We start from the raw sequence: 25,652 nt of genomic DNA, 5'->3' as shown, positions 1-25,652 counted from the left end.
CTGTAGATAGCTATAGAGCCATAAAGGGTGCATTGGATAGATGTATTATCACCTCCATAGAATTCTCCTGACCACTCTTTAAGTGTCTGATTCCTTTCTGTTCCCTTTACTTTCTGGCTTCTGTTTGAAAAATCAAACAAAGAAGAAGAAAAAAAGACTTCTTTTGGCAAATTCTTCCACTCACGTCCTGCAGGTTTACTCAGGTAAAACTCACAGTTCAATCAATGCACCAATTCTGAGGCTTTTACTCAGTTTTATCTAGTCCTTACTCAGCAAACTCCCATTTATTTTTTTAATTGTAGCAAATGGATTGCATTTGGTATGTTACCATCTTTTGGCTGTACTCTGTGTAGAGAAGTCAAAGTTATTGGCTAAGAAATATATTCTGTGCAAATTGTTTCCTTGCTAAAATGTTATGCGCATATATTCTGTTGCTTTGTTCTGTAGATCAACAGTATTATCCATAGAATGAACACTCTATCCTTCCTATTTTTGAGACATCTGCAGGTTTCAAAACCATACTGCTCATTCTCTTTTTTTAAAACCGTGAACCCCAAATGTCATCATCTTCCAAAAGGATCTATTCCCATTTACACTGATACTCTGCACCCAAAGCCAGTTCTCAATCCCTAATTGTGCATTTAGCTCTGAAAACCTTGATCAGACTAATTGATATGTGTTCATTTGATTGTCACATGGACTTATGCACTTTTTCTTGAAAATAAGCAATTCATTGGCTTTCCTCCAGTCCCTTGCCAAAATAAGCAATTCATTGGCTTTCCTCCAGTCCCTTGCCAAAATTAAGTCAATTGTTTGTAGACCTGCTCAAACTGGAGCCATTTATGAAAGACTACATAGTCAGAAAAATGATCTTGTGATCCACAAGGGACCAAGAGCAAAAATTATTCCCCTGCTGGGCTGAATTGTAATTGGTGTATTCATTTCTTACTGACAGGTTATCAGTCTATCAGGAATCATCCATCATGGTTCTCCCCACCCTAACCATAAACTCAGTGTATGAAATCAGTGAAGAGAAAAGGAAGAGGAAAGTAGGTAACTGGTGCTCATCTATCCTTTTCCCCACAAATGCAGTAACCAACCTGAGATAAATGCAGATTTTACAGGGGTTGGGAAAATATGTAGGAACTGGGACTCTTTGCAGGCCATCACTTCCCCACTTTAGATCCATAGTTCTGTCCTGTACTCCAGTAGGATTATTCTTTCATTAACAGAGCTAGAATTGCCAATTATTGTGCAACTCCATGTGTGCCATTTCCCACCCATGAGAACAAGTACTATTTCCCACTGCAGGTGTCATTCTCTCTCCACTCATAACTTTCTGAATCATCTGGATAACAGCAGGAGAGCGATTGGAGACCAGGGGGATGGGCTGAGAGAGCTGGGGGAAGGCTGGGTGAATGGAGTGAATTCGGGATTGAGGAGTAGAAGATCCTAGCCACTCTCATTCTGCCACTGCTTTTTACCGGCCTCCCACATACTTTCCTATTTTCATTCGTGTCCCCTTCTACTGCTGTTCTCTTTCAGCCCAATCACTAGAGAAATGCATACATAATCAGAAATAGTGTGTGTGTGCACATGCACCCAGAGAGAGAGAGAGAGAGAGAGAGAGAGAATTATTCTGGGCATTAGGCAATCACACTACCTCCCTGAAGCTGTTGGGTGTGACAGATTATTTCCATTCAAGCGAATGGGGGAACAATTGCATGTCCCTTTGTTTAGTGATATTGAAACAATGGAAAACACTGCCCAAAGACTAGATTGCTTGATAGCCTGGGCAGTGACCAGGCCATCCAAGGGTTTTCCCCCCAAGAAATGCAAGGAAATGAAATTGATTGATTTGATTGTGGGCATGTATGTGTGAGTCAGTGTGTCAGAAGCTGCAGAAACACCACAGAAGCATACAGAAAAGTCTGCAAAGAAGCCAAGATGGTCAGAGAAACACTTGTAGTGTGGCCCTGAGAAAAGCTAAAAGAAAGAGCTTGTGTCTAGAATGCTGGCTAAAGAGTGGCTTGGAACTGAGCAAAGATATTGTCTCCTGCCATTTGATTGCTACTGTGTTCAGGGAAGCTTTTGTGTGGGGCTTTATATACTTTTTTTGTAAATAAACAGAACTGCATCAAAGAAATACCTGACTCCACCAGTAATTTCTCTCAACAGAAACAACCTCCAAGACCACAAAAACTTGATAATTGCTCAAGTAATTATATATTAATTTAAAAGTCCCCCCAACCTCCCGCTCATGCTACAATGCTGCCAATACCACATAGCAGGAAGTCAACAGACAAGCCCTGAAAATTCACTAGATGTAGCTGTTTAAGCAGTCAAAAGGAGACAGAAATGTCACCAAACAAAATTTCTAGAGAATTCAACAAAGAATTTAAATATATATGTGTGTGCACACATATATATATATGCGCACGCACACACACACACACACAGAGTCACAAAATCATTCACAAGCAGCTCAAGTGTTAATAAAATCCATTCCATGCTCTTCTATCTACATTCTGTAGCACACCAGAAGCAACTACACCAGTACACTGTCATCATCAGGAGAGCATCCTCTGCTTATTGGGAAGTAAAGTGCAGCACTCCACTCATTGGGAAGGGTGCTCTGTACACTGCAGCCCAGGTTGGCTGGGGTTGGTTAACTTCAGCTTAGCCTCCCTTTCTTGCCAGCCTGGATTTGAGCCACCAGGTTTGTGAAAGGGAGGGAGAGCCCAGAGCCAGGGAAAGAGGCATTCACCTGACCTGAGCTTGGTGCTGCAGGGAGCCAAGAAAGTAGATTTAAAAAACAAAAATCCGCTGGCTGGACCCCTTCCCCCCACTTCCAGCTTCTGAAAACAGCTGGGCAGCTGATGCCAGGCCAAGCCAGGGGAAGGAGTAAAGGGGGAGCCAAAATCAAGCTAGCTCCACCTTTGATTCTGTAGTAAGGGTTTCATTCCTGGAGGCACGGTGCCACTCTGCCCCATTGGAGCACATGGGCCTGTCTCATCCCACCCCACCTTTCATCCGTGTGGCTCTCCTTCTCTGGCTAACCTGCCTCCCCCCCCCCTGCACATTTGGTTAGCCATCTTTCCCTACATCACAGGCTGTGCTACCTACTATGGAGTGGTGAGAAAGAACACATTTGGGTAAAAACAAGTCCTGGCTAATGTGCTGCTCTCTCCAAAGTGCGCCTGGCTTAGCAAAGTATTTAATTACCCTCCACAAACCTTTTCCTCACCTGCAGATTATAGTGATCTCAGCCCAAGAAGCCCTAGAATGTGATTCCTTCTGAGGATATGCTCAATTTAAATGTAATGACATTGACTTGGTGTGCAACAGAATGTAGTAAGAAGAGCATGGAGTGGATTTTATTAACACTATTGAGCGGCTTGTGCATGATTTTGTGACTATAGATATTGGTGACTTCTTTCTCTGAATGTCACTGTAATTGGCAGTGAAAGTCCCTAGATTTGTCACTGGTCACTTTGACATTTATCTTTTGCTAGGGAAACCAAAAAGTCACTAAATCTAGTGACAAAGTCACTAAGTTGGCAACACTGCTACGGATGATGGCAAAAATTAAGTAGGACTAACTGAATAGAACTTAGCAGGACCATCAGAGATGGCCTGAGCCAAAGAAACCCAGAGCACTTTTAGACTCATATAATTTAAGGTTATAAGGGACCATCATGATCATTAATGTGACCTCCTGCAGATCACAGGCCACAGAACCTCACTGAGTTGCTGAAGTCCTCAAATCTTGATTTAAAGACTTCAGGTTACAAAGAATCCACCATTTACTCCAGTTAAAACCAGCAAATTACCTGGGCTCCATGCTGCACAGGAAGATGAAACCCCCCAGAGTTTCTGCCAATCTGAGCAGGGGGAAAATTCCGTCTCAACCTGAAATATGGCGATGAGTTAGACCCTGAGCATGTGGGTGAGACTCACCAGCTGGTCAACTGGGAAATAATTCCCTGCAGTAAATCAGAGCCCTCACCATCTAGTGACCCATCTGCAGCTGTTGGAGATATTTGCTAATAGTAGTCATGGGTGGGCCATATGCCGTTGCAGGCAATCTCATCATCCCATCCCCTCTATAAATGTATTAAGCTCAGTCTTGATAAAACAAGTTAGGTTTTTTGCCCCACTACTTCCCTTGAAAGACTATTCCACAACTTTACTCCTCTGATGGCTAGAAACCTTCATCTAATCTCAAGTCTAAATTTACTGATGGACAGTTTATGTCCATTTGTTCTTGTGTCAATATTGACCCTTAGCTTAAATAACTCCTCTCCTTCCCTGGTGTTTATTCCTCTGATGTAGTTACAGAAAGCAATCATATCTCCCTTCAACCTTTGTTTGGTTAGGCTCCTTAAATCTCCTCTCATAAGGTAGGTTCTCCATTCCTCTGATCATCCTAGTAGCCCTTCTCTGCATCTATTCCCATTTGAATTAATCTTTCTTAAACATGGGAGACCAGAACTGCACAGTGTTCCAGATGAGGGCTCACCAATGCCTTATATAACGGTAATAACACTTGTCCTACATCTACAAGAAATACCTCATCTGAAGCATCCTAGGATTACATTAGTCTTTTTCACAGTCACATCACATTGGCCAATTCAGTTGCACTGAGCCACTCTAGGCAGCTGGAAGACACCGAGACAGATTATTTGCTCTAGTCTATCTTCTTTACACTGTTCTATAACTTGTCCACTGGATAAAAGTCCAATGTGTAATTAATGGGGTTTCTTAGACAGGTAGAAGTTCTGGAATCACCCTACATTGTCCACCAGCAGCGGGTGTGTACCAGTGGCATGTCCAGGTAAGGTGAGGGTGTAGTCAGTACATAGCACATGCATGCATTTCATTTCAATGGAGTTACACTATTAATTTGTCCCTTTGTGTTTATTATTAGGCTGTTTGCCTGACACTCATTGATGCATACCAATAGATGGAATTAAAAATTCCAGTAATGGTGAAGGCCTACAAATTGCTCTAATTCACAGAAGAATGACTCAACGTAGGACACACAAAAGATGGGCTATAATAGGCTGCTCCCACAGAAGGAACTCTCTAAATGCAACAATAAACCTTGGGGTGTGCAGTAGGGCTGATAGAAAATTGGAAATTCCATCCTATGGGAAAATCCAATAATTTGACATTTGTTTTTTCCTAAATCAGGATGGAAAAAGTCAAAATACCAAACCTTTTTGCAGAAAGAAAAGTTCTGATTTTTGGAACTTGGAGTTTGGAAATATTGAACTATTTAGTTTAAAAAATAGAATACATATTTATGATCAAAGTAAATAATTTCAACTTTCCCAAATTGAAATATTTTATTTTGGGTTGGTTCATTGAACTACATCTGCCCGAGCTGCTGTGATGCCTCATGGGAACTGTTGTTTGGGTACCTCATGTCCCCCTTCTCCTCAATGGGCTCTCTGGCGGACTACATCTCCCAGGATATACCACGGTCATGGGATTCCCATGATGCATCAAGGCAGTTTAGCGAGAGAGGCGGCCGTAGTACATCATGGGAAATGTGTCAGGCCAAGGGGCCAAGGCCATAGGTAAGAATGGGGACATGAGGTACCTAAACTACAACTCCCATTAGGAAATGTGGCAACTCAGATGGACACAGTTTGTTAAACTGACTTGAAATGAAATGTATCAATTTACTTTGACAAATGAAAATATTTTGATTTGGCTAAAAACAACATGAAACTAAATATTTTGTTTAGTTTTTCCCAATTGAGCGGGGAGAGAAGGTAAAATAAATAAACCTATGGAAAACATCAACTTTGTGGAAACCACATTTTTCATTGAAAAAAAAATTAGAAAGGAATTCCAAATATCTCTAATCAGATCTAATGTCAACAGATCTGTTCTAGGGCTGAATTTGTTCTTGAGAGTCTTTGATATACATGTAGCCCTAACACAAAGCTATGCATTCTGGTTCCCTATCTCTTTAAAGACCAACATAATCTCTTATTCCAAACTCACATTAATTTAAATCAGGAGCAACTCCATTGTTTCTAGTGTGGTTTTACTGGTATAAAACCAGTGGAAGTGAGAAGCAGTCCCAATAATCTTTAGACCATGCACTACCCTAGAACATGAAGAGTTCTCCATGAAGAGGCAGACTTTTAATTAATAGGCACTTTCTTCATTTTAGTAACCATATGGCACCAGATTCTGCTCTCAGTTACAACAATAGAATAAGCCAATGAATTTGAATCAATGGAGTTTATGTCAATGGAGTTATTTCAGATTTACTCTGGTGTAACTGTGAGCAGAATCTGGCCAGTAACACCATATTCTACCATTGATCTTCAGGGAAAATTAGCATTTACTTCAATGAGAATAAGACCGGTCCTCCATATGATCAAGAGTCAAATAAACAGTGGATCAACAAAGGGGGTGTGTTTGTCATTCTGTTTGTTCCTCATCACACTTTTCCCTAGGCAAATTTTAGTCCCTAGAAAACATTTTTTTTCCTCTCAGCCCACAGCCTCCTCCACTTTGCTATCTAATATCATAGTATCTGGGTGCCATTAAAAAAGAAAAAGTGAAAATTATGTTCCATTTTGCATTATTCTTTTAGAAATAGCCTTTTATATTCTTGCTAACAAGGGTTTCTTAGGATTCTGAGGAAGCAATTAAACAATGTTAAATATACATACATATAGGTTTTGTAATAAGAAAATACAGGACAAGAAGGAATACAATGAGCAGAAAAAGGTGAGGATGGCAAGGCCACTGTTGAGAACTGTGCAAGAAAACAGATCAGAATACTGAGCGTAAGTAGCTCTTCATTACAGTGCAAGCATATATCATGGTACTGTTATATAATCTGGTATGCATACATCTTCATAGTGGAAGGGTAATTAAAGCAATACCACTGACCCTATAAAAACTGACCATCATTTAAACAATCCCAGTAATATTATAGGACTATGGGCTGGATTCAGTAAAATAGGACATCCGACTTCTATGCAGTGGAAAACAGTAGAGCTCTGCAAAATATTGATTTTCATGGCTTTTTCAAATATGCCCAGGCTTCAGCAGTGTGTGCAAGTTGAATCTACCATTATGGAAACAGATGATCAAATTTATTACAGAACAGTACTTTTTATAGATTTTTTTTTAAATCTATACAATTCCATAGGAAGGATATAAACTCTCTATTTGTATAACTTACAAGTCAATGGCAAATGATAACATTTGCTATTAACTCCAGGGGTTTTTACAGTAACTTTTATAGAACTGCGTTAATTCCTACATAACCCTATGGATTTCATCCCTAGTATATTCTAACCTGTCTGTAAATATTAAATCTGGCCATGTTTGATTAGTTTTTCTAGCCCTTAAGTCCTGACATATGATAGATTTTAAAGGATTTTTGTATTGCAACATATTAAGACTAATTTGAAAAACCTGTGGAAAAAAACCTCAAGACTGATTGTAGTACATAGGAACACGGTATAAGAAAGTAACAGAAAAAAAATGAAAATTGTTTAATTTATTTTACAGTTATACAAATAATAAAACAGTAATACCCAAATGCTGTACATAAAATAATATTAGAGGACAAGTCTGACAGAATACATCTTAACACTGTAAACTACACAAATGGTATTGTGATTGCTCAGTAGCAATAGTACTGTGCAGAAATGCTCTACTCCATAAACTCTCTTCCTTTATTATATACATTTAGAACAATTGTGCTTTTCCCTACACAAAGTAGCATATCTTCAAAACAATAAAATTTAATGTGCAATATAAAGCTTAAATCCTGCAAGAGGCTAGGCGCCTATTTGTTCTGAGCACTTCAACTCTCAGTGAACTCAATGAGAGCAACGAGCGCTCTGCACTTCACAGGATCAGACCCTAAAAAGAAAAAAAATGTACTGAACCCACAGGTTTATTTATCTGCAAATTGCAGTCAATTCAAACAAGTCGTCATCCTAATGAGTGTGTTGATTTTATTTTTAATGAGAAGTTTATTTCAGGGTAGGATTTATTAATTGTGGTTCAGTTTGCAAAACACATCAAATTGCCCAAACCCTTTCAAGGCTGGACACATTCAGTAGATGTTAGACTTGGGGAGTGGGAGAGGGAGAACTGGCCCAAAGCTGCAAACTTAACAAGCAAATATATTATCCATTATTCTCCATTAAACCACAGGAGAGAGGGTCCCTGCCAAAGAAATGTGAAAATACTAGTTTATAAATCATTTACAACAAATGTGTCTGAATGAAAACGAATTCCTCTGCTAACTTTGTCTCACTGTAGATCTGCCTCAAGATTCTGGCAACATAACAGACAGTTTCCAGAATTTTGTTTTCAATTATTATTCTTTTTTAAACATATTTGCTAGAATCATTACTGGTGATTGCTACATCTTGTGTAGGAAGAAGTCAGTCATTTGAGACCATTCCTCATTCATAAGCGGCTTAATCTGATGCCCAGTTTCATTTCTCCACCAAATCAGGTATCATTATAGCACGCGGGCGACTTGTCCATTATTTTCTCTAGTTAACATAAGTCAGCGATAAGTGTTGGGCAATAATTACAATGGATGTTTATATTAGCAGTTCTGTAAGCAGTGTGGGGAGATGAAAACAACAGAACTCATCCAAAGCTGCTATGCAGATTTGAGCTAGATTGTTGTACTGTGAGTTGAAGAACCACACAGTGAAATCCATTCCCCTGCATAGGCCCTATGACCTATTTAAACCTCCACATAAGTTCTATGAGGCCAATCCTTCATCAACCTCTACAGGAAAAAGAGGGTCACATAGTGGAAGCAGTGTGATTTCACTGTTAAGGGAGGGGAGGATTTGGGGAATTTGAATGGAGGTCCAGGGGCAGCCCTGTACATTATGGACATCAGCTTTGTAATCCTCGTGCAGCAGTGTTTAGGAGCAGGGCATGGCAGGCCAGGGATGGGCTGGCATCCATGGATCTGCTGATGTGGAGATGATTTACCGGATATTGACCTTCACAAAGGGAGATACAGTATCATGGAGAAGGTGGCTGCAGTAATGGACACAGGACTGGGAATCCCCCTCTTCAGTGTACCAAAGAATCTCCCTACATTACATTGAGCTACTGGGTTTGTTTGTGGTTTCTGCACTGGGGTCAGTTTCATCAACAGAACTAGATGTGAACACTGCAAAATAGGCTCATGTATATCTTTTAAATATTCATTCATATTCTGCCTACTTCCCCCAATCTTCATCTGCTGAATTTAAAATCTGAACAGAAAAAAAACTCATCTACTATTCTGTTTCTAGGTCTCACTGGTTTCCCTAAGTCTACTAAAAAGGCAATTTATTTTTCTTTTTTTGTGCAATGGGAAATAAAGCATGTCCATCTACTTTGAACTTTCTCTATCTTCATTCAACTCATATTGGAGTATTAAAAAGTTTCCTGAGATGGGGCAGAAAAAAAACAGTTTTAATCCACGAGGAAGCCCTTTTTTGATTGTAGACTCTGCCATCTCAACAGGGAGACCAAATTCACAGACCACAAAGTATGTAGTAATAAAGGTATGTGAATAAGCTAAAAAGGCACTACTCTGAGCTTCTCTGAGATGGATATCAGTAAATCTCTCAGTGGACAGTCAATCATTCTATAAATAATGGATGGAACAAGACAACCTCCATTCATATTTACCGTTAACAAGGATATCATCCATATTTGTTTTAAAATGCAAATCTTTAATGTTTACCCTACACAGTTTTGCAGTTTTTCAAACCCAAGTTAAAAATGTTCCATTCAGTGCTGCCAAGTAGCTCTAAGTGATTCCCCTATGATTTCTGGAATAAAAAAACAAAACAAAAAAGGTATTAATCCATGATCATGTAGGCCAAATCTTGGACCCCAGCACAAAGCCAAAGCAAACAAGTGTTGTACAGGAAAGCTTGGTGGGGGCAGGAGAGAAATGTTGATTATGTCTATGAGATGGACAGCTGTGCCTTCAAACCTCAGTCTGTTAGCTGCAGTAATAAGTTCTGTGTCCTCCTCTGAGGGGAGTCTGGCTAGTGGACTTGCATGATCATAGACTTTCCCCTGCCATGTGTAATGAATCCTGGACCCTCAAATTAGGAACAAAATTTATCCTTTAGGGCTAAAACCCACCATGTGTTGTATAGATGCAGGGGGGAGGAAGGAGGAGTTAGTCAACAAGGCAAAGATATGCTCTTAGAACTTTCTTAAATGCTAGTTCTGGAGCCTGACACACATGACTGGAGACATAATCAGGCTTCAGACCCCACTGTCATTAGGGAGCAATCAGAGTGAAAGTATGATATGGAGCTCATTCCACTAGAACCATCACGTCCAAGACCAGCAGTTGGGATCAAGGGGGTCTTCACTTGGCTACAGTCATTCCTCTACCAAGGTGTGAGTAAAGTTCTTTAAACTAGCTCTTCCCCTTTTTAAATAGGTGCATCCTTGCTCATGTGTCAGGTGTTAAGTTTCCTGATATACACATTCTAAAAAGGAAATATTCTGATTTTACTTAACTCCAAAGCATTCAATCACTCTAATTACCCAAGTCTGTGATATGAACAGACTAAGAAATGGTACTACAGACTCTTCTGTATTAGATCCTGAAGATTCTCCTTCTGCCACTGCTAAATCTCTTTCTTGGACAAGTACAGGACAAGAGCAGTTATTCTGAATAATAAAATGAATGAATGAGGTTTGGAAGTAAAGAACTGATATTGGAATAATACAACAATGTGCTATTTGCATCAGTTACTTATCAACATGTTAGACTGATACAAGACAGGTATATTGTCCAACACTGTGAGAAATTTAGATTTAAAAAGGACTCTGTTCAATTTATGCTTTATTTTCCATTCAGTTTTTTTTACCCATTCCAATATGACAGGGATATTACATATTGCAAAATTTTGCTACATTAATTCTTTGTCATCTTGGTTAAAAGAAAACAGATTCCAAATAATTAAAACCTCCCATTGACTATGTCATAATGTTTTTATTACATTAATTAAAAACTGAATTTTGCTCCAATGGAAATAAAAACCACACTCATGTTTAAGTGCATGGAATAAAAACAATTTGGATATTTCTAAAGAACAAATCACTTGAGACAAAGTCAGCTTAGGGAATTTGTTTGAGGCTCTTCATTCAAACAAAGTAGGCAACATATATTGCAGTAAACAACAATACCCAGAAACATTTTTCCTTCAGCAGCACAGCAACACAGTACTAAATGTACGTTTTCTGCATGAAAAGAAAAACAAAGGTATTTGTATACAAAAAAATCAGTGTAATCTTTGGTACCAAATGTAAGGGCACCTTCTTATTAAGTACGTCCTCTCCAGTTGGCAAGTAACAGAAACTTTTCCTTAAGAATGGCTCAAAATTACCAATCTCATAGTGGTTCTGTTTAGCTGGTACTGACAACCGTAGTTAAAAAAAGCAATCTGGAGGTTTAGAGTTGTGCAACAGCAGGATACAACATAAATACTTTTTAAGTATTTGATTTCCCCCCAATAAGAACTTATTTCTTCAAATACAACTCTTTGAAGATTTTATTTTTAATTGTTCCTATTGTCCTCATAAAATCCTTTAAGGATTCCAATACCCAAATGAATAAAACAGCAATCAGAAAAAACACCAACAAAACAATGAGGTTATAATACAAGGTCAAACAGTCCCCTGACTGAAGGCATTTACTTGCTCTATTTAATCTTATGGACATCACTTTCTCCACTAATTCCACCATGATTTCTGATGACGAAGGCTGTTTTATTTCCCCAAGGACAGATTCCATCTGTTGGGTATTTCTTCTATAAGCTGCTCAATTTTGTGGTGGCAAGTCAGCATTAAATGGACTATTTGCTTCTTCTTTAATTGACGATGAATGCATCATTGGATCTTGTAAACACTACTGATTATACATTCAAGCTTTGTTCTTAGTGAAAGTGGCACTTACTTGAACCCTTGCAGTCAAGATATCTTAGTTTTATAGCACTTTACAGCTGGTCATGGACTTCAGGTAAGCTTCCTTTTCCCAATGGCTTAGTGGGTATTGAAATATATCCTCTGTTGGATCCCATTGCCTTTTCACAACATCTTTATGATGAAGTGACTATTCTGTACTTTATATTGTACTTTACATGTGCTTTATTGCTGTACACATTTCCCTGTTGTTAATTTCAGTGCTCCTTGGTTATGTAACATATGCAAAGTTTTAAACTCTAATGGCATCCTATGAGGGCTGGCATTAGAAAAGTATCGATATTTTAGATCATCGTAGTAATGATATTTGACTGGTTTTCCATAGAAATCCTTTGGGAAAGGCCAAAACCCATACAGGTGAATTTCATCACAAAATCTGGTAGTGAGCGTGTACATGAGGAGACCGGTGCTGGGTCGTTTGATGTGGACCTTGTTTGTCAGCCAGTAACTACAAAGCAAACAAGAAAAAGACAAGTCATGAAATGTACATACAACTCCTTGTAAACAAAACTTGTGAAATGCACTTCGTTTATCTTCATTATATACATTATTTTTCTTTCATGCATGTTTTTATGGGCTTCATTCATTTCCTTGGAATAGATATATACAGATTAGCTGGTTTCTTCTCCTTTAGGGCAAAATGGTGAGCAGTTACTTGCAAAAGTAGTTCCATTAATTTTCAGTGGTATGACCTGTGTAGGTAACTGCTCACTTGTGTGAGAAAGGAGTTCACAAGTTTTTAAAAGGGGTTAACTTTCTTTTTGGAGGAGGAAGTTGAAGCCTTGACCAACACAAGGTATTGCTCCTGAACTGAAGCTTTACATTGGCTCAGCTGTATACTAGGAGTTAGGAATTCCAAGACAAAATGCAGTAACCACTTGAGTTCTGGAACTGCCAGCTCCAAAAGCTATAAAAGGAGATTTCATTAATTTTGAAAAGACACTCTTTTTACATTATTTCATAGACATTAGATGAGGGGAAGACCTAGAATACCAGTTTACCTAGGTGATGGGGACTGCCACCCTCAGGGGCATTGTTAACAGGTCCAGAGGGTAACAACTACACCCTCTTTCTTAATGAGACAGGGCCTTAAGTTTTTTTTTTTTTTGTTGTGAGATGGGTCATGGTATGGAAAAGTTTGGGAACCACTGGTTCAAGATTAGCACCTACTAATCAGGATCATTCGCTATAGTTAAACACTAAGATAGAAGGAAGTATCTGTGCCAAACAAATGTCTAAATAGTTCACTTTGACTATGAAATAGTTCAAATCTTTGGGCCAAAGTCTTTTAGACTATTCTTCAAAAATATGCATGTAGCTGTTCTAATTATCAGGTGACAGCATAGGCAAAACGGGCCATGTAGACATATATCTGATCATTTGTACTTAGAAAGATCCAGTTTAATAAATGAATATCTCATTAACCAATTAAAAACACACAAATATGCAAATTAATTGCTTGTGCAAAAGTAGATGCAGTTATAAACATTTTTGTGTAACGACCTTTTGCTTCACTTAAGAAAACACATGAAGGCAAAACTGTATTTTTGTAAAATCTGATTCATTGTTTCATTGAAAAATAAAGGACATTTTTATTAAAGTAATCTGACCCTTTAACTCGTTTGCATGTTTACTACAAATCTGAGACTATTCCTTTTCCCCATCACAAGGATTGCAACTTTTTTTATAAATTCACCATTAAAATGAACTACCTCTATCCTTGATCTATATCTTTATACTTACTAACAAAACCCTCATAAATCTGAACATGCTTTTGCAGACTTGATAGACAAATCTGTGCGCGAAATCAAGATGTTACCAAAAGGTGATGTATCTAATTTCTAATCTAAAATACTGTGCAGTGTTGTAGTTACACTGTTTCTTTGGTTTTCAGCAAGCTCTCCTTCCAAACGCAACAGAGACAAACATACATCTTGGCAGGCTTAGTTCTGGATGTCATTAATCACAGGTTTCTCAGTTTTTTTTAAGCATATGTTGGCAATGAGATAGAGCCTCTCAACTGCGAAAGTTGATGCAAGGAGTGACAGAGAAAGAAACACAAGAATGTGAAGAATCAGCTAAATTTAGGCTTTTTTTCTTGCGTGCCAAAAAGAAATCCTGACTGATGACACTCCATTGGAAGACCATTCACATCTGTTTTCTGGTACATTTTGAATAAACTGAGGGAACTGTATTCTGGGAGAAGGCACTGAGTTGAACCATGTTTTGACAGAATTTTATTTTCTTGGTTCTATTCAGGTTTGCCAAAGTCTGTTTTTAAGAGATGGATGTGCCAGCAATTCACAGGTTTATGAAAAAGGAAACACTTTTGTTAGGGCCAATGGAACTAATCCACATAACATTAAGATAGAGCTACAGCTACACTGACAATGACTCATTAGGTCAACTTATTTTCTTCTAAGCTATATTAATTTTTATATTAACACCAGGTTAAAGAGAGGCCAGGCACATGAGTTTGAGTTCCAAATTCTAACAAGCTCTCAAGGCAAGCAGGTGCTGAAAAACATTTCAGATAACCTGCTCCGTCCATTGAACAATGAAGACAGCATGTTATTCTCTAATGATAAACCTTTACCTCCACACTAGCTTGCCATTCTACTACCCAAGCAGACCAGCCTTACACTGAACCTTTGACAAGCACAGAGGCTGTTTCACATCTCATTCTTGCCTAAAAAACAAGTGAATGAAAACATGAAGTGCAAGGCATAACAGTACTGCACAGCTCTCATAACTGCAGACCAAGAGTTACATTTTGTCTTGCTCATATAGATTTACTTTAAAGTTTCCCCATCTATAAAACTGGGCTAATGACATTTACCCTCCTTTGCAAAACATGTGGGGATCTCTGGATGAAAAGTGCTAAACAAGAGTTAAGTTTTATTATTAATTGAAACAAACAAAAGTGGTCTGATTTTTATGCTGAATATCCATACATTCCACTGAAGTTAATGGGATTACGTTTGCTCGCTCCACTGAAAATCAGGTCACTTTTACATAGGTACCTAAATATGGATTTTAGGAACCAGGGGGCGTTTTCAAAGACACAAATGGAAGTTGGGTGGACTACATGGAAAGTCAAAGGGAATTAGGAATCTAACTGAAAATCTTCACCGTCTTCCTATCTTTAGGCACCTAGTTCTGAAAAATATGGCCATATTCATTAAATAAGGTTTTGGCGTATTAGTGGCTTGGTAAGGACTGGCCTCATGCTTGCTCAAACACTTAGTTAAGGTTTGTCGAGCACTTTGAAGAGGTAAAGGGCACTCTGTAAGGGTTAAGTATTATTACTGTTTGGAGCAAAGGTTCTCACAACACATTTTTTGGTCATCTCAGAGTGTGGCCACCAGCTCTTGCCGTGCTGATACTTTTCTCTAAAACACTTAATTAACTTTAGGAAAAAAACAAATACATATGCTTATACACGCATCCAAATCATTGTAATTTATTTATGTAGGTTTTTTTTGCAGACTCAATAATAAAAATACTACTTGTATCGTTGTTAATATCACTTTTCACAGCACACTTAGTAGCCAGCTAAGAGGCTGTGATAAGTGATACTAACAAACATACAAGTATCACTTATCACAGCCTCCCAGCTAGCTAGTAAGTCTGCTGTGAAAAGTGATACTTGTATGTTTGTTAATATTATTTTTCTCAGCAAACTCCAAGACAAATTAAGCCTTGGGGGGGGGGGCACAGGAGGAAGCAGCGGGGCTAGGGGCAATGAATGTGGGGCCAGGCAAGACAGTGGGGCCCAGGGCGATGGGGGTGAGCCTGCATGGCCGGAGCCGGGGGTCAGCGCACGTACTGTGTGGTCAGAGCTGGGGGAACCACTGATTCAAGATTAGCACCTACTAATCAGGATCATTCGCTATAGTTAAACACTAAGATAGGAGGAAGTATCTGTGCCAAACAAATGTCTAAATAGTTCACTTTGACTATGAAATAGTTCAAATCTTTGGGCCAAAGTCTTTTAGACTATTCTTCAAAAATATGCATGTAGCTGTTCTAATTATCAGGTAACAGCATAGGCAAAACGGGCCATGTAGACATATATCTGATCATTTGTACTTAGAAAGATCCAGTTTAATAAATAAATATCTCATTAGCCAATTTAAAACACACAAATATGCAAATTAATTGCTTGTGCAAAAGTAGATGCAGTTATAAACATTTTTGTGTAATGACCTTTAACTTCACTTAAGAAAACACATGAAGGCAAAACTTTTCACAGCTAGCTAGTAAGTCTGCTGTGAAAAGTGATACTTGTATGTTTGTTAATATTACTTTTCTCAGCAAGCTCCAGGACAAATTAAGCCTGGGGGGAGGGGGGGCCACAGGAGGAGGCAGCGGAGCCAGGGACAATGAATGTGGGGCCAGGGAAGGCAGTGGGGCCCAGGGCGATGGGGGTGAGCCTGCATGGCCGGAGCTGGGGGTCAGCGCACGTACTGTATGGTCAGAGCTGGGGGCTGCACAGCTGAAGTCTGGGGTCAGAGCCCACTGCTGTGCAGCTGGGACCGGGGATCAGCATTGTGGTCCATGCACTGCCCTCTAGAGGCGATGCAGGGCAGTGCATGCAGGAGCAACTGGGAGGGAGGGGGAAAGGTCGATAATTGCCCTCCACACATCCCATCACCACCCAGGAGGTTTTCGTGACTGCATGAAAAGCCCCTAGTGGCCGCATTTGAGAAATGCTGGTTTGGAGTGCATACTTATGGTAGTGTGGTTGGGGTTTTTTTAAGATACACAGATTGTATTAATTTAGAGCAACATTGGGACCTCGTGTGAATACATGTGTTTACACACATAAGTAAGAGTAGCAAAATTTAGCCTTTAATATCAAAAGTGTCTTAAAAGCATCAGAAACTCCAAAATCCTAAAAATATTCATTCTGTTAAAATTGACCTTTTCAGACTTGCAGTCTGAGTCTCTGAAGTGGCTGTGGCTTGGACGGTGGTTCTTTCATCTCAGAAAAAATTGGCCTTTGTTTAAAAGGAAAAAGAACCTTCCCTCCCCCTCCCCATTCCGCTCCCCCACCCCCATCATTCCTGTTGCACTCACACAGTTTTAAAAAGCTGACAGGTTCAGTGAACTGAAAGCAGCTCCAGGCTGAGTCATGGACACTTTAAAGACAGCAGAGAAAGACTCAGGAATCTGTTTAGTTTAAAAGGCGTATGAATGAAAGCAAATTAAGAAAGTGAATATTATGGTATGTGGTTATGATAATTGCAGAGTACTATGTGTTATTCTGAATGCTTTCATTAACCTGCATTTTTAGGCAGGAGAGACCTCTGAGATATTCCCTCTGTTGATCCAGCATTTTACAACTGGTACGATTTTTATTGTCGTGTTTTGTTTTAACAAATGCTAGGCTCCCTGAGCTGAAAACAACTTCAGACTGAGCAATAGTCAGTTCAAGACCTTCAAGCCACAGATACAGATACCTGCTCAACATAGGCTGAAGCTGCACCCAGGGATCTAGTTTCAGCAGAAACAGGTGTTGCAGGGCTATGCAGAATTGGTGTGGCAGGCTCTCCATATACAGGAGGTTGCAGAGTTAAGCTGCTTACTTACTACACTGCTGCCTTTCCCTCAGAAGCCCAACCAGGTGCTTCCATTTGTTTTTTGTTTGTTTGTTGGGAACCTTCCTTGGCCTCCTCTTACCCTGGGTGAATTTCACTCATGTGAGAATTAGGGTTGCCAACTTTCTAATTGTACAAAACCAATACCTTTGCCTCGCCCCTTCCATGAGGACCTGCCTCCACCCCACCCCTTTTCTGAGGCCCCACCACCCATTCACTCCAGTCCCTCTCCCTCCTCGTTCTCCCCAACCCTCATTCACTTTCACTGGGCTGGGGCAGGGGGCTGGGGTGCGGGAGGGGGTGAGGGCTACAGTGGGGGGTGCTGCCTGTGGGGTGGGCCCAGAAATGAGGGGTTGAGGGTGCAGGAGGGGGCTCCGGGATGGGGTAGGAGCACGGGGGAGGGGGGTGATTGGAGCCACCAGGGTCCCTTTTCGACCAGGCATTACGGTCAAAAAACGGATGCCTGGGGACTCTAGTAAGAATGGCAGAGTTAAATGTTCATGAAATAAGTCTGCAATATACAGACAGTTCCGTATTTTTGGCACAAGGAATTAGTACAAGTTATTTCCAAGAGACAGAGATGAATATTCTATTACAGCTAGGATGAAAAACACCCCCAGCATGCCAAAGTCTATCACTAGTAGGGTTTACAGTAGGAATTAAAAACCTGCAAGGAAACTTTCTTCTACTTGTCAAAACTCTTATCCAAATCATACTGAGAAAAATGTTCGTCCACTCATACAAATGAGACCTGGGTCCAAACTTCACACTCAAAATATGGGGTTGGTTTAAATATGTAGCTGAATTTTGCAGCTTGAGATCAACTCAAATACAGATCCAAAGGACACAAGATGTGAAATGAATAAAAAGGTTAGAGCAGTTTGAAGCTTACAGCCTTCTTTAGAAATCAGATTTGTAATTAATCAGGAATGATCACATCTCACCTCTGCAAAGCCAAGATCCCAATCACTGTTTGAATTGATTTTAAAATAGACCTTTTCATCTACTTGGCCTCTGTCATTTAGTCTGGATTATATGACTAAAATGGTTAATGACGAGAATAACTGCCCCACTATGAGATCAATTAAGGCTTAATTTTTGGAAATTCCTTAAGGTTGCAAAAATTGTTTGATCAATAACCATTTTGCACCTTTCCCTTCCTGCCTGTGAACACATTCAGTTAAATCTAAGCTATAATGACAGCCTCTTTTTATTTATTTTTAGGAGTATGGTTTGAGAGTATAGTTTCTCTGTAAGATTAAGAATTCCAAGTAGCAAAGGAAAAGGCAGCTCTACTCAGGATCTGGAAAATGCAGCAGGCATCTTTAGTTTTTCACAGGTTATCTCTGGACCTACATTCACAGCGATCGACGTCTTAGACCTGATTTTCAAACTGGCTGTGGACATAACAAAAACAAGAAACACCACCAGTCCTGAACAGACTGTCGTCTCCTTCAGGCTAAGATCAGAATCCTCCCAAGTCTCCTGGCAAGACAGAGCAGCCCTATTAACAAGAAGTTCCTGGATTCAGTCAAATTCTAAAACATCCTTGCATATTACTTCCACTCATCAAAAGGCCGTGAAACAGAAGACCAAGTAGGTCATTATGACCATTCAGTGTTAGTGTTATCATTAACCACAACGGCTGATATTCTGGCATTGAAATATTTGCTCCTTCCCCAAAGTTCCCAAGGGTTTCTATGGTTTTCTGATTATCTCTGACAAAAAAAAGTGCAAAGGAAGAAAGTGAATCAGTGACCGAAAGCATAAACAGATATCGACATGCCCCAATACAAGGAATACAAGCTTATGTCCTGGCTATTGAAGAAACAGAGAAATCCCACCTTTCTTCCACCATAGCAGCTGCTAACTCATGTTCCATTGAACTGTCACAGATTGTGAATCCTCTTGTTAACTGAGTACTTCAGCTACTCCCACTGAGAAGTATTATCAGAGTCCTTCTTGGAGAAAGTCATCCACATCAAATATTGACTTTTGGAGCCCTAGGAAGCATACAGCAGGCATAGGCCTGATGACAAGATACCCTCTCCCTTTGAATTTTCCCATTCTTGGCCTAAAGTTGCAACAGGCAGTGAAAAAGTCAACTACTTCCATCCAAACTTCCTCATGCCTCTCAAAAAGCAATAACAGCAAGCATTTGCATATCTGCTTAAAATGGATGTATATAGTAGCAATTTGCCAATTTAAATATCCTGATTAGTCATCTTAAAACAGAAGTCATTAGCAAAATACTGTTTGGCTAATGGCATTAAACAAAGATTAGTATACTGAGCGTATACTACATAGAAAGATGAATTGGCCATTAAAGCCTTGCATTTTGTAATATTAAGATTTAAAAAGATTTGTGAGGTAAATGTTTTATGTATCAGAAAGAACACAACAAAAATATGTATATAAATGAGACCTGTTTACATTTTCAGTGTTTAGCATTAAGGATTATTACTTCACATTAATGCATAATTTCTACTGAACTTATGATGCAGAAGTCCCAGGTACAAGATTTTAGGAGAGGAGTGACTGGCAACAAGTCTGGCAGACACACTTAGAATAAAGTTTTCATGGACAACAGACTTGGAGAAGTCCTATCATGGTGGAAAGGTGATGTAAAGATGGATTTGTCTAATGGTGCCATGTCCTCACCATCTTGCATTTTTCAAGTGTGGCAAAGTTTTGAGACAGCCTTTCAGCACAGTGGTTTCACCCCAGTAAGATAAAAGATAAAAGATGCTGAGGTACTGTGACTAGCAAAAATTGTGCCATATTAATCATTACATATTCCTGCATGAGAAGGTAAACAGCTGAAAATCTGAACTGACATTATTAAGGGTGAAATCAAATGGAAAATGGTGGTGAGGGTAGATTTTATTTCATATATTTTACACCATTTTATTCAGTTGTGGATGGAAAATACAGCATAGCTAAAAAACCAAGAGTAAACTTAAAAAAAAATGTAACAGCATCAGCTGTTGGCTATCAAACTATGGCACATTAACTTTCTTGGCACATGTCCTGTAGCATTCTGAAACCCCACTGAAGTACAGCCCATGCTGTTATAGGCTAATGAAAAATAGCACAACATACTATTTTTTCCCACAGGACTTCAGGTCCCAGCCTATGCCCCCTACAGATTTTGTTCTCTTCTTCATTTGAATCAGGCAGCTTCCTCCTCCATGGTACCAGGGCTCAGGAGAGGTTAAACTGTTGCCAATTACATCTGTACAATGAGAGCACAAGAAGCACTGTTGAGTGCTTACCTATGAGCTAATTTGCAATATTTATTGTATGGCATTTTTAAGCAGTTAGTATACAAGACACAACTGTTTTTATCAAAAGTAATGATGCACTTTAATAAAGGGAGATGCACTTGCTCAAACTGTTAGTTTCTCTTTAATGAGCTCAGTCAATGCTACTGCCCCCTTTCCTCCTTCTTTGACCTGACTTGGTGCCAAGTGGTTTCTGCTAAATATTTTCAGGCACATTTAGGTTCCTGTTTATAAAGCAGATGGTGAATGAAAAGACCATTAGCCTGGGCTTTTGATGATAGTGTTTTTGTTCTTCTGCAGAATGAAGGAAAAAAAAAAATCAGTGACTGAAGCTGTAAAGACAACCAAGTTACAGGAGCACTATATCTTGTTATGAATAAGCATGAATGTGCTAAGAAGACTGTGTATTCATCTTAAATCACCACTATGGAGAACTTTAAACATTTCAAATGTTCGTTTTAGTGACTGTGACAAAACATCTAATATATTAAAGCTCAGTTTGTACAACCTTAAAAATAATGGCCAAATTCTCTGCTATAATGTAGCTGGTTTACAGCACTCCAGGGGTGTAATCTGGGCCGAGAACAAATTTAGCCAATCATCTAGAGAAGACCACCTTAGTACAAGGATGATACTCCAGTGACATAGATGTGATGTACGGGCACTTATGTCACACACCCCTCCCTGCAACCAGTGTACCGTGGAAAAGTAGGCATGGCAAAAAGACAGCTATACAGCTGAACCACACCAACCTCTGGCTGTGTTTTGACTTGCGTTTAGCTTGCCTTTATAACCTAGCATATGTTAGAACTGCCTTCAAGATGGCCCTGTGCAGAGCAGCATCAGGGTTAGGAAACTGCAAATATGAGCTTTAAATGACCTTTGTCATCTACCTGCACTTTATTTCAGCTGAAGCTTGCTCACTGTCTTTATCTGTCCATGTTAAACGAAACACCTGAAAACATTTTTTTTCCCTTTTAAGGTGGCTCTGAAACTTCTGGGACAAATTCCGTCTATATTTAGACCTGCAGAATTTATGATTTAAAGGGGAACAGAATTTAGCTCTATGTTTTCAGGAATGTCCAGATGAGCTAGAACTGTACACTATCAAAAACATCAAAGGCAAGTTTAAAAATAAAATGTTGTAAGCCTACTCATTCAGGTACATTGTCTTGCTCCCACACAAGAATTTACTGTGTATATTAAAGTAGGGTGTAAATCCACACTAACATTAAAAAGCCCACTGAAGAGTAGGTGCATCGATGATTCTTAAAAAATAATCTGTTTGGGAAGTTTTCAAATGGCTAAATTTACATGACCAATATATATATATATAAATAAAAATAAAAATCACAATATAAGCCTATATATCGCTGAATAAAACACAACCAGAATAGACTGATATCCCATAATGGCTGCTGAAGTGTCAATTGAGTCTTAATTATTAAAATTGATTGTTAGAAGCTCAGAAGACAAGATCCCACATGGACAAGCTGACCCATGATACAGTAACTAGTTCAATTTGGACTTCACTGCTGAACAAGTTTTAGATGAATTTAAAAAAAATAATGTACTGATCTCTCTTAGAAGATCAAACACACGTGTCACACTATAAATGTAATGGCAAAATACCATCCTATATTACTTTTCAAGCACAGGTGAAATGAACTCAACATGAACTTAGACATACTATTCCAAGGAGCCTCTAAATGATTTCCTTTTGCAATATTTACAACTGCAAGCCACGCATAATACTAATAAGAAATCTATTCCATATGCTTCCGCGGAAAGAGTACAGACTCAGCCTCCAAAATGATAAACATCTCAAAATAAGAACAGCATGATCATCTTAAAAGTTATGTAATTGTCATGTCATGCTTTTGGTGTAGGAGCAATACTTCTATCCTCAAACTTCCAAGTTAACTTTTCTGGTTACTAATGTTGTTAAGAACTACCCAAAGGCAGACAATCTGGGAGCAAAATACTAACATGCTTGGAATGTCTCCTAAATAATTATCAACATATATGCATAAAACTATTTCAGCTTAGGGTTATTTAACTCAGAAAAGACCTAAATACACTCAGCACACATTGTAAAAACAATACAGATTATTGTCTTGATAAAGGCTCAATCTGCAGCCTCTACTCATGAAAGCAATCCTCCCTCATGAGAGTTGTTCTGCTGACTTACATGCAACTATTCATGTGATTAACAGTTATGCCTCATACCGGAAGTGAACATTTAAACTAGACCACAATCTACCAGACCTAAGAACTCCAGTGATAAATCACAAAACCACCTAACTAGATGTTTAGAAGACTCTAACATATAAAAAGCTGCAAAACTGTTTTCTCCTAGATAAAAATATTAGAAGGATAGCAAGCTATGGGAGTAGTTATGACTATTAAGATATATACTCTTAAATAGATATTTTTTTTTAAAGTGCTATAACATGTATTTTTCAGGAATGGTTAAATAATGTATGCTGGCTATTCCTCTGTAATTGTGGAGCCATAGCAACAGAGCTTGTTTTTCCTTTACATTAAATGTAGTGCTACAAGATAAATTATCATTTGTTATTTTAGAAAGAAAATATGTTAATCTTATCTAAAATTTGTGTAAATCTTACCCTGTGCCACAGTAAATAACACAATTAAAATGGAAACATTAAGGTATTTTTTAAGAAGCTGTCAAATAAATGCAGTCAATCATCAAGGATCTGTCTCCTGCTCAAAACGGAGTCAATGAGAATTTTATTATTGATGGCAATAGGATCAGGAGTAGGCCCAAATTTATTAGCTAAAGACAGCATTCAACATCTCTGTGCTGATCTTCAAGGCCTTCCATGGAATTGGCCCAATGTACTGCAGATGCTTTCCAAGACAAAGATTTCCCTTGACATTCCTCAGGAACTATGAAGCAGCAAAGTTCAAAGATGGAGATCCTGAGAATAGGTGAAAAGTCTTATTTGGAAACAAGGCTAAGGCTTTGAAACTCATTACCAGAAATAAAGGACCACAAATCTCTCTGCCCTCAGAACAAAGTGTTAAATTCACTTCCAATTATCATTTCCTCAGCTGATATTTTGAACCGCAAAAAAGGAAAAGAAAGAAAAAGCAGTGTAGGCAAAAAGGGAGAGAGAGAAAGAAGCAGGAGACAGGTAAGTAGAGAGAAAGTAAATACATTTAAAAAAACAAAACAACAAAAAAACCTTCTACTGCTTCAGGAGGAAGGGAAAGCAGACCACTGGTCTAATGAGATTTTGGAGTCATTCTAATAATGGTGTGCACCATTATAAAGAACATAGGTGGATAATCTCTCCTTTCTAAACTATATAGGACTCAAATATACTCTACACATTCTTCACTTATTTCAGCAATATTATACTATTGTGCCTTGGCTAGATAGGATTTCTGATAACATTGTTATATCGTTTCCACCTAAGTGTTTTGTTAATTTTGTTGCTTTTATCAAAATGAAAAACTTTAATATGATGGAGTTCATTGCTCGCTCTCAGATTTCTCAATTGTTCATCTCACCTCTCATTTTCAATGTACCATTTAGATAGGATGTATATTGTTAATCAAAACTAATTTCTAGTTTTGTGTTCTAATTTTAGTTTTCATAGTGGGCATTTATTCTGATTACAGATCTTTTACTTCCAGGGTGAAATTAGAGATTCATTTTATATATCAGATTCATTTTACATACCTGTTTCTTAGTCTACCAACATAACCAGTCTCTAAAACACTTGCATGTCCTTAAAAATCTCAATAATTAACCAATTCAGGAACTCATTATTAATGATACAATTTTATATCAGCAGAACAACAATTAGATATATGGTTAGAAGCTGAAAGCTTCATTACAGTTGCTTAAAGGAGGTTATTTCCTAGATTACAAAATTCCTAGGAAGCACCTGAGGCCCAGAGTCACAAAAGGACTTAGGTGCCTAAAATCCAAAAAGTAGGTACCATTGAGAACCTCGCAATCCCCACTAAACTGCCACCTAACCCTCAGAGGTGCCTAAAATCCAATGGTGCCTAAATTTCTGCTGTAGATGTGCCCTAAGCACCTATGATTTTGGCTCTGGGCATGCACACAATCCCTCAGTATAGGGGCCTGGGTACCTATCTCATGCCTAAGCCACAGCGGGATCCTCAAACCTGGTGAAACTAGATGTTCCCCTGTCTGTCTCACCTGAGCACCTAACTCCGGGTTTGTAGATTCCACTGGGTGGCCAGACACCTATCCCTTTGTGGATTTGGCCTGTGTCCTGTCTGGACCTCAGGGCAAGTCTACACTATAATGCTACATCGGCGAAGCTGCACCGATGCAGCTGTGCTGCTGTAGCATGTCTGGTGAAGATGCACTATTCCGATGGGAGAGCGCTCTCCCATCGGCATAATTACGCCACCTCGGTGAGAAGCAGAAGCTAGGTCGGCAGGCAAATGTCTTCCACTGATGTAGCACTGGCAACGAATGTGAACTCTATTCCTTAATGCAATGTCACTATGTTCTTAAGAAAGTGCCTACCTCACTAGTTTCTCCAAAGAAATGGCATTTCCCATCAGTGGTGAAGTTCAGATGTGCCACATACTAAATTGTTGATTGGCCCATGTTGCTCACATGTCCTTTTTATTCATTCCACAACCATCTGTTCACACACTTAAGGGACACGCTGAAGTACATATAAACCTGGTAATGCTTGATTATTATCTTCCTCACAAGTTTCTTTATCTGTGCATC

At 39.0% G+C, this 25,652-nt stretch overlaps 1 protein-coding gene across 1 annotated transcript in view; it reads right to left on the bottom strand.

Moving 5' to 3' along the window:
* Positions 1 to 7,517: 7,517 nt before the first annotated feature.
* ST8SIA4 (ST8 alpha-N-acetyl-neuraminide alpha-2,8-sialyltransferase 4) overlaps positions 7,518 to 25,652 on the bottom strand; it is an 86,644-nt gene continuing 68,509 nt past the window's right edge. Inside the window, exon 5 of the mRNA XM_054031246.1 lies at positions 7,518 to 12,463. Coding sequence (XP_053887221.1) covers positions 12,181 to 12,463 — 283 coding nt within the window. The 3' untranslated portion in view covers positions 7,518 to 12,180. The remainder of the gene's footprint in view (positions 12,464 to 25,652) is intronic.

This window comes from Malaclemys terrapin, chromosome 6, assembly GCF_027887155.1.
Source record: "Malaclemys terrapin pileata isolate rMalTer1 chromosome 6, rMalTer1.hap1, whole genome shotgun sequence".
Lineage (NCBI taxonomy): Eukaryota > Metazoa > Chordata > Testudines > Emydidae > Malaclemys > Malaclemys terrapin.
This window is presented reverse-complemented; position numbering and strand designations above follow the sequence as displayed.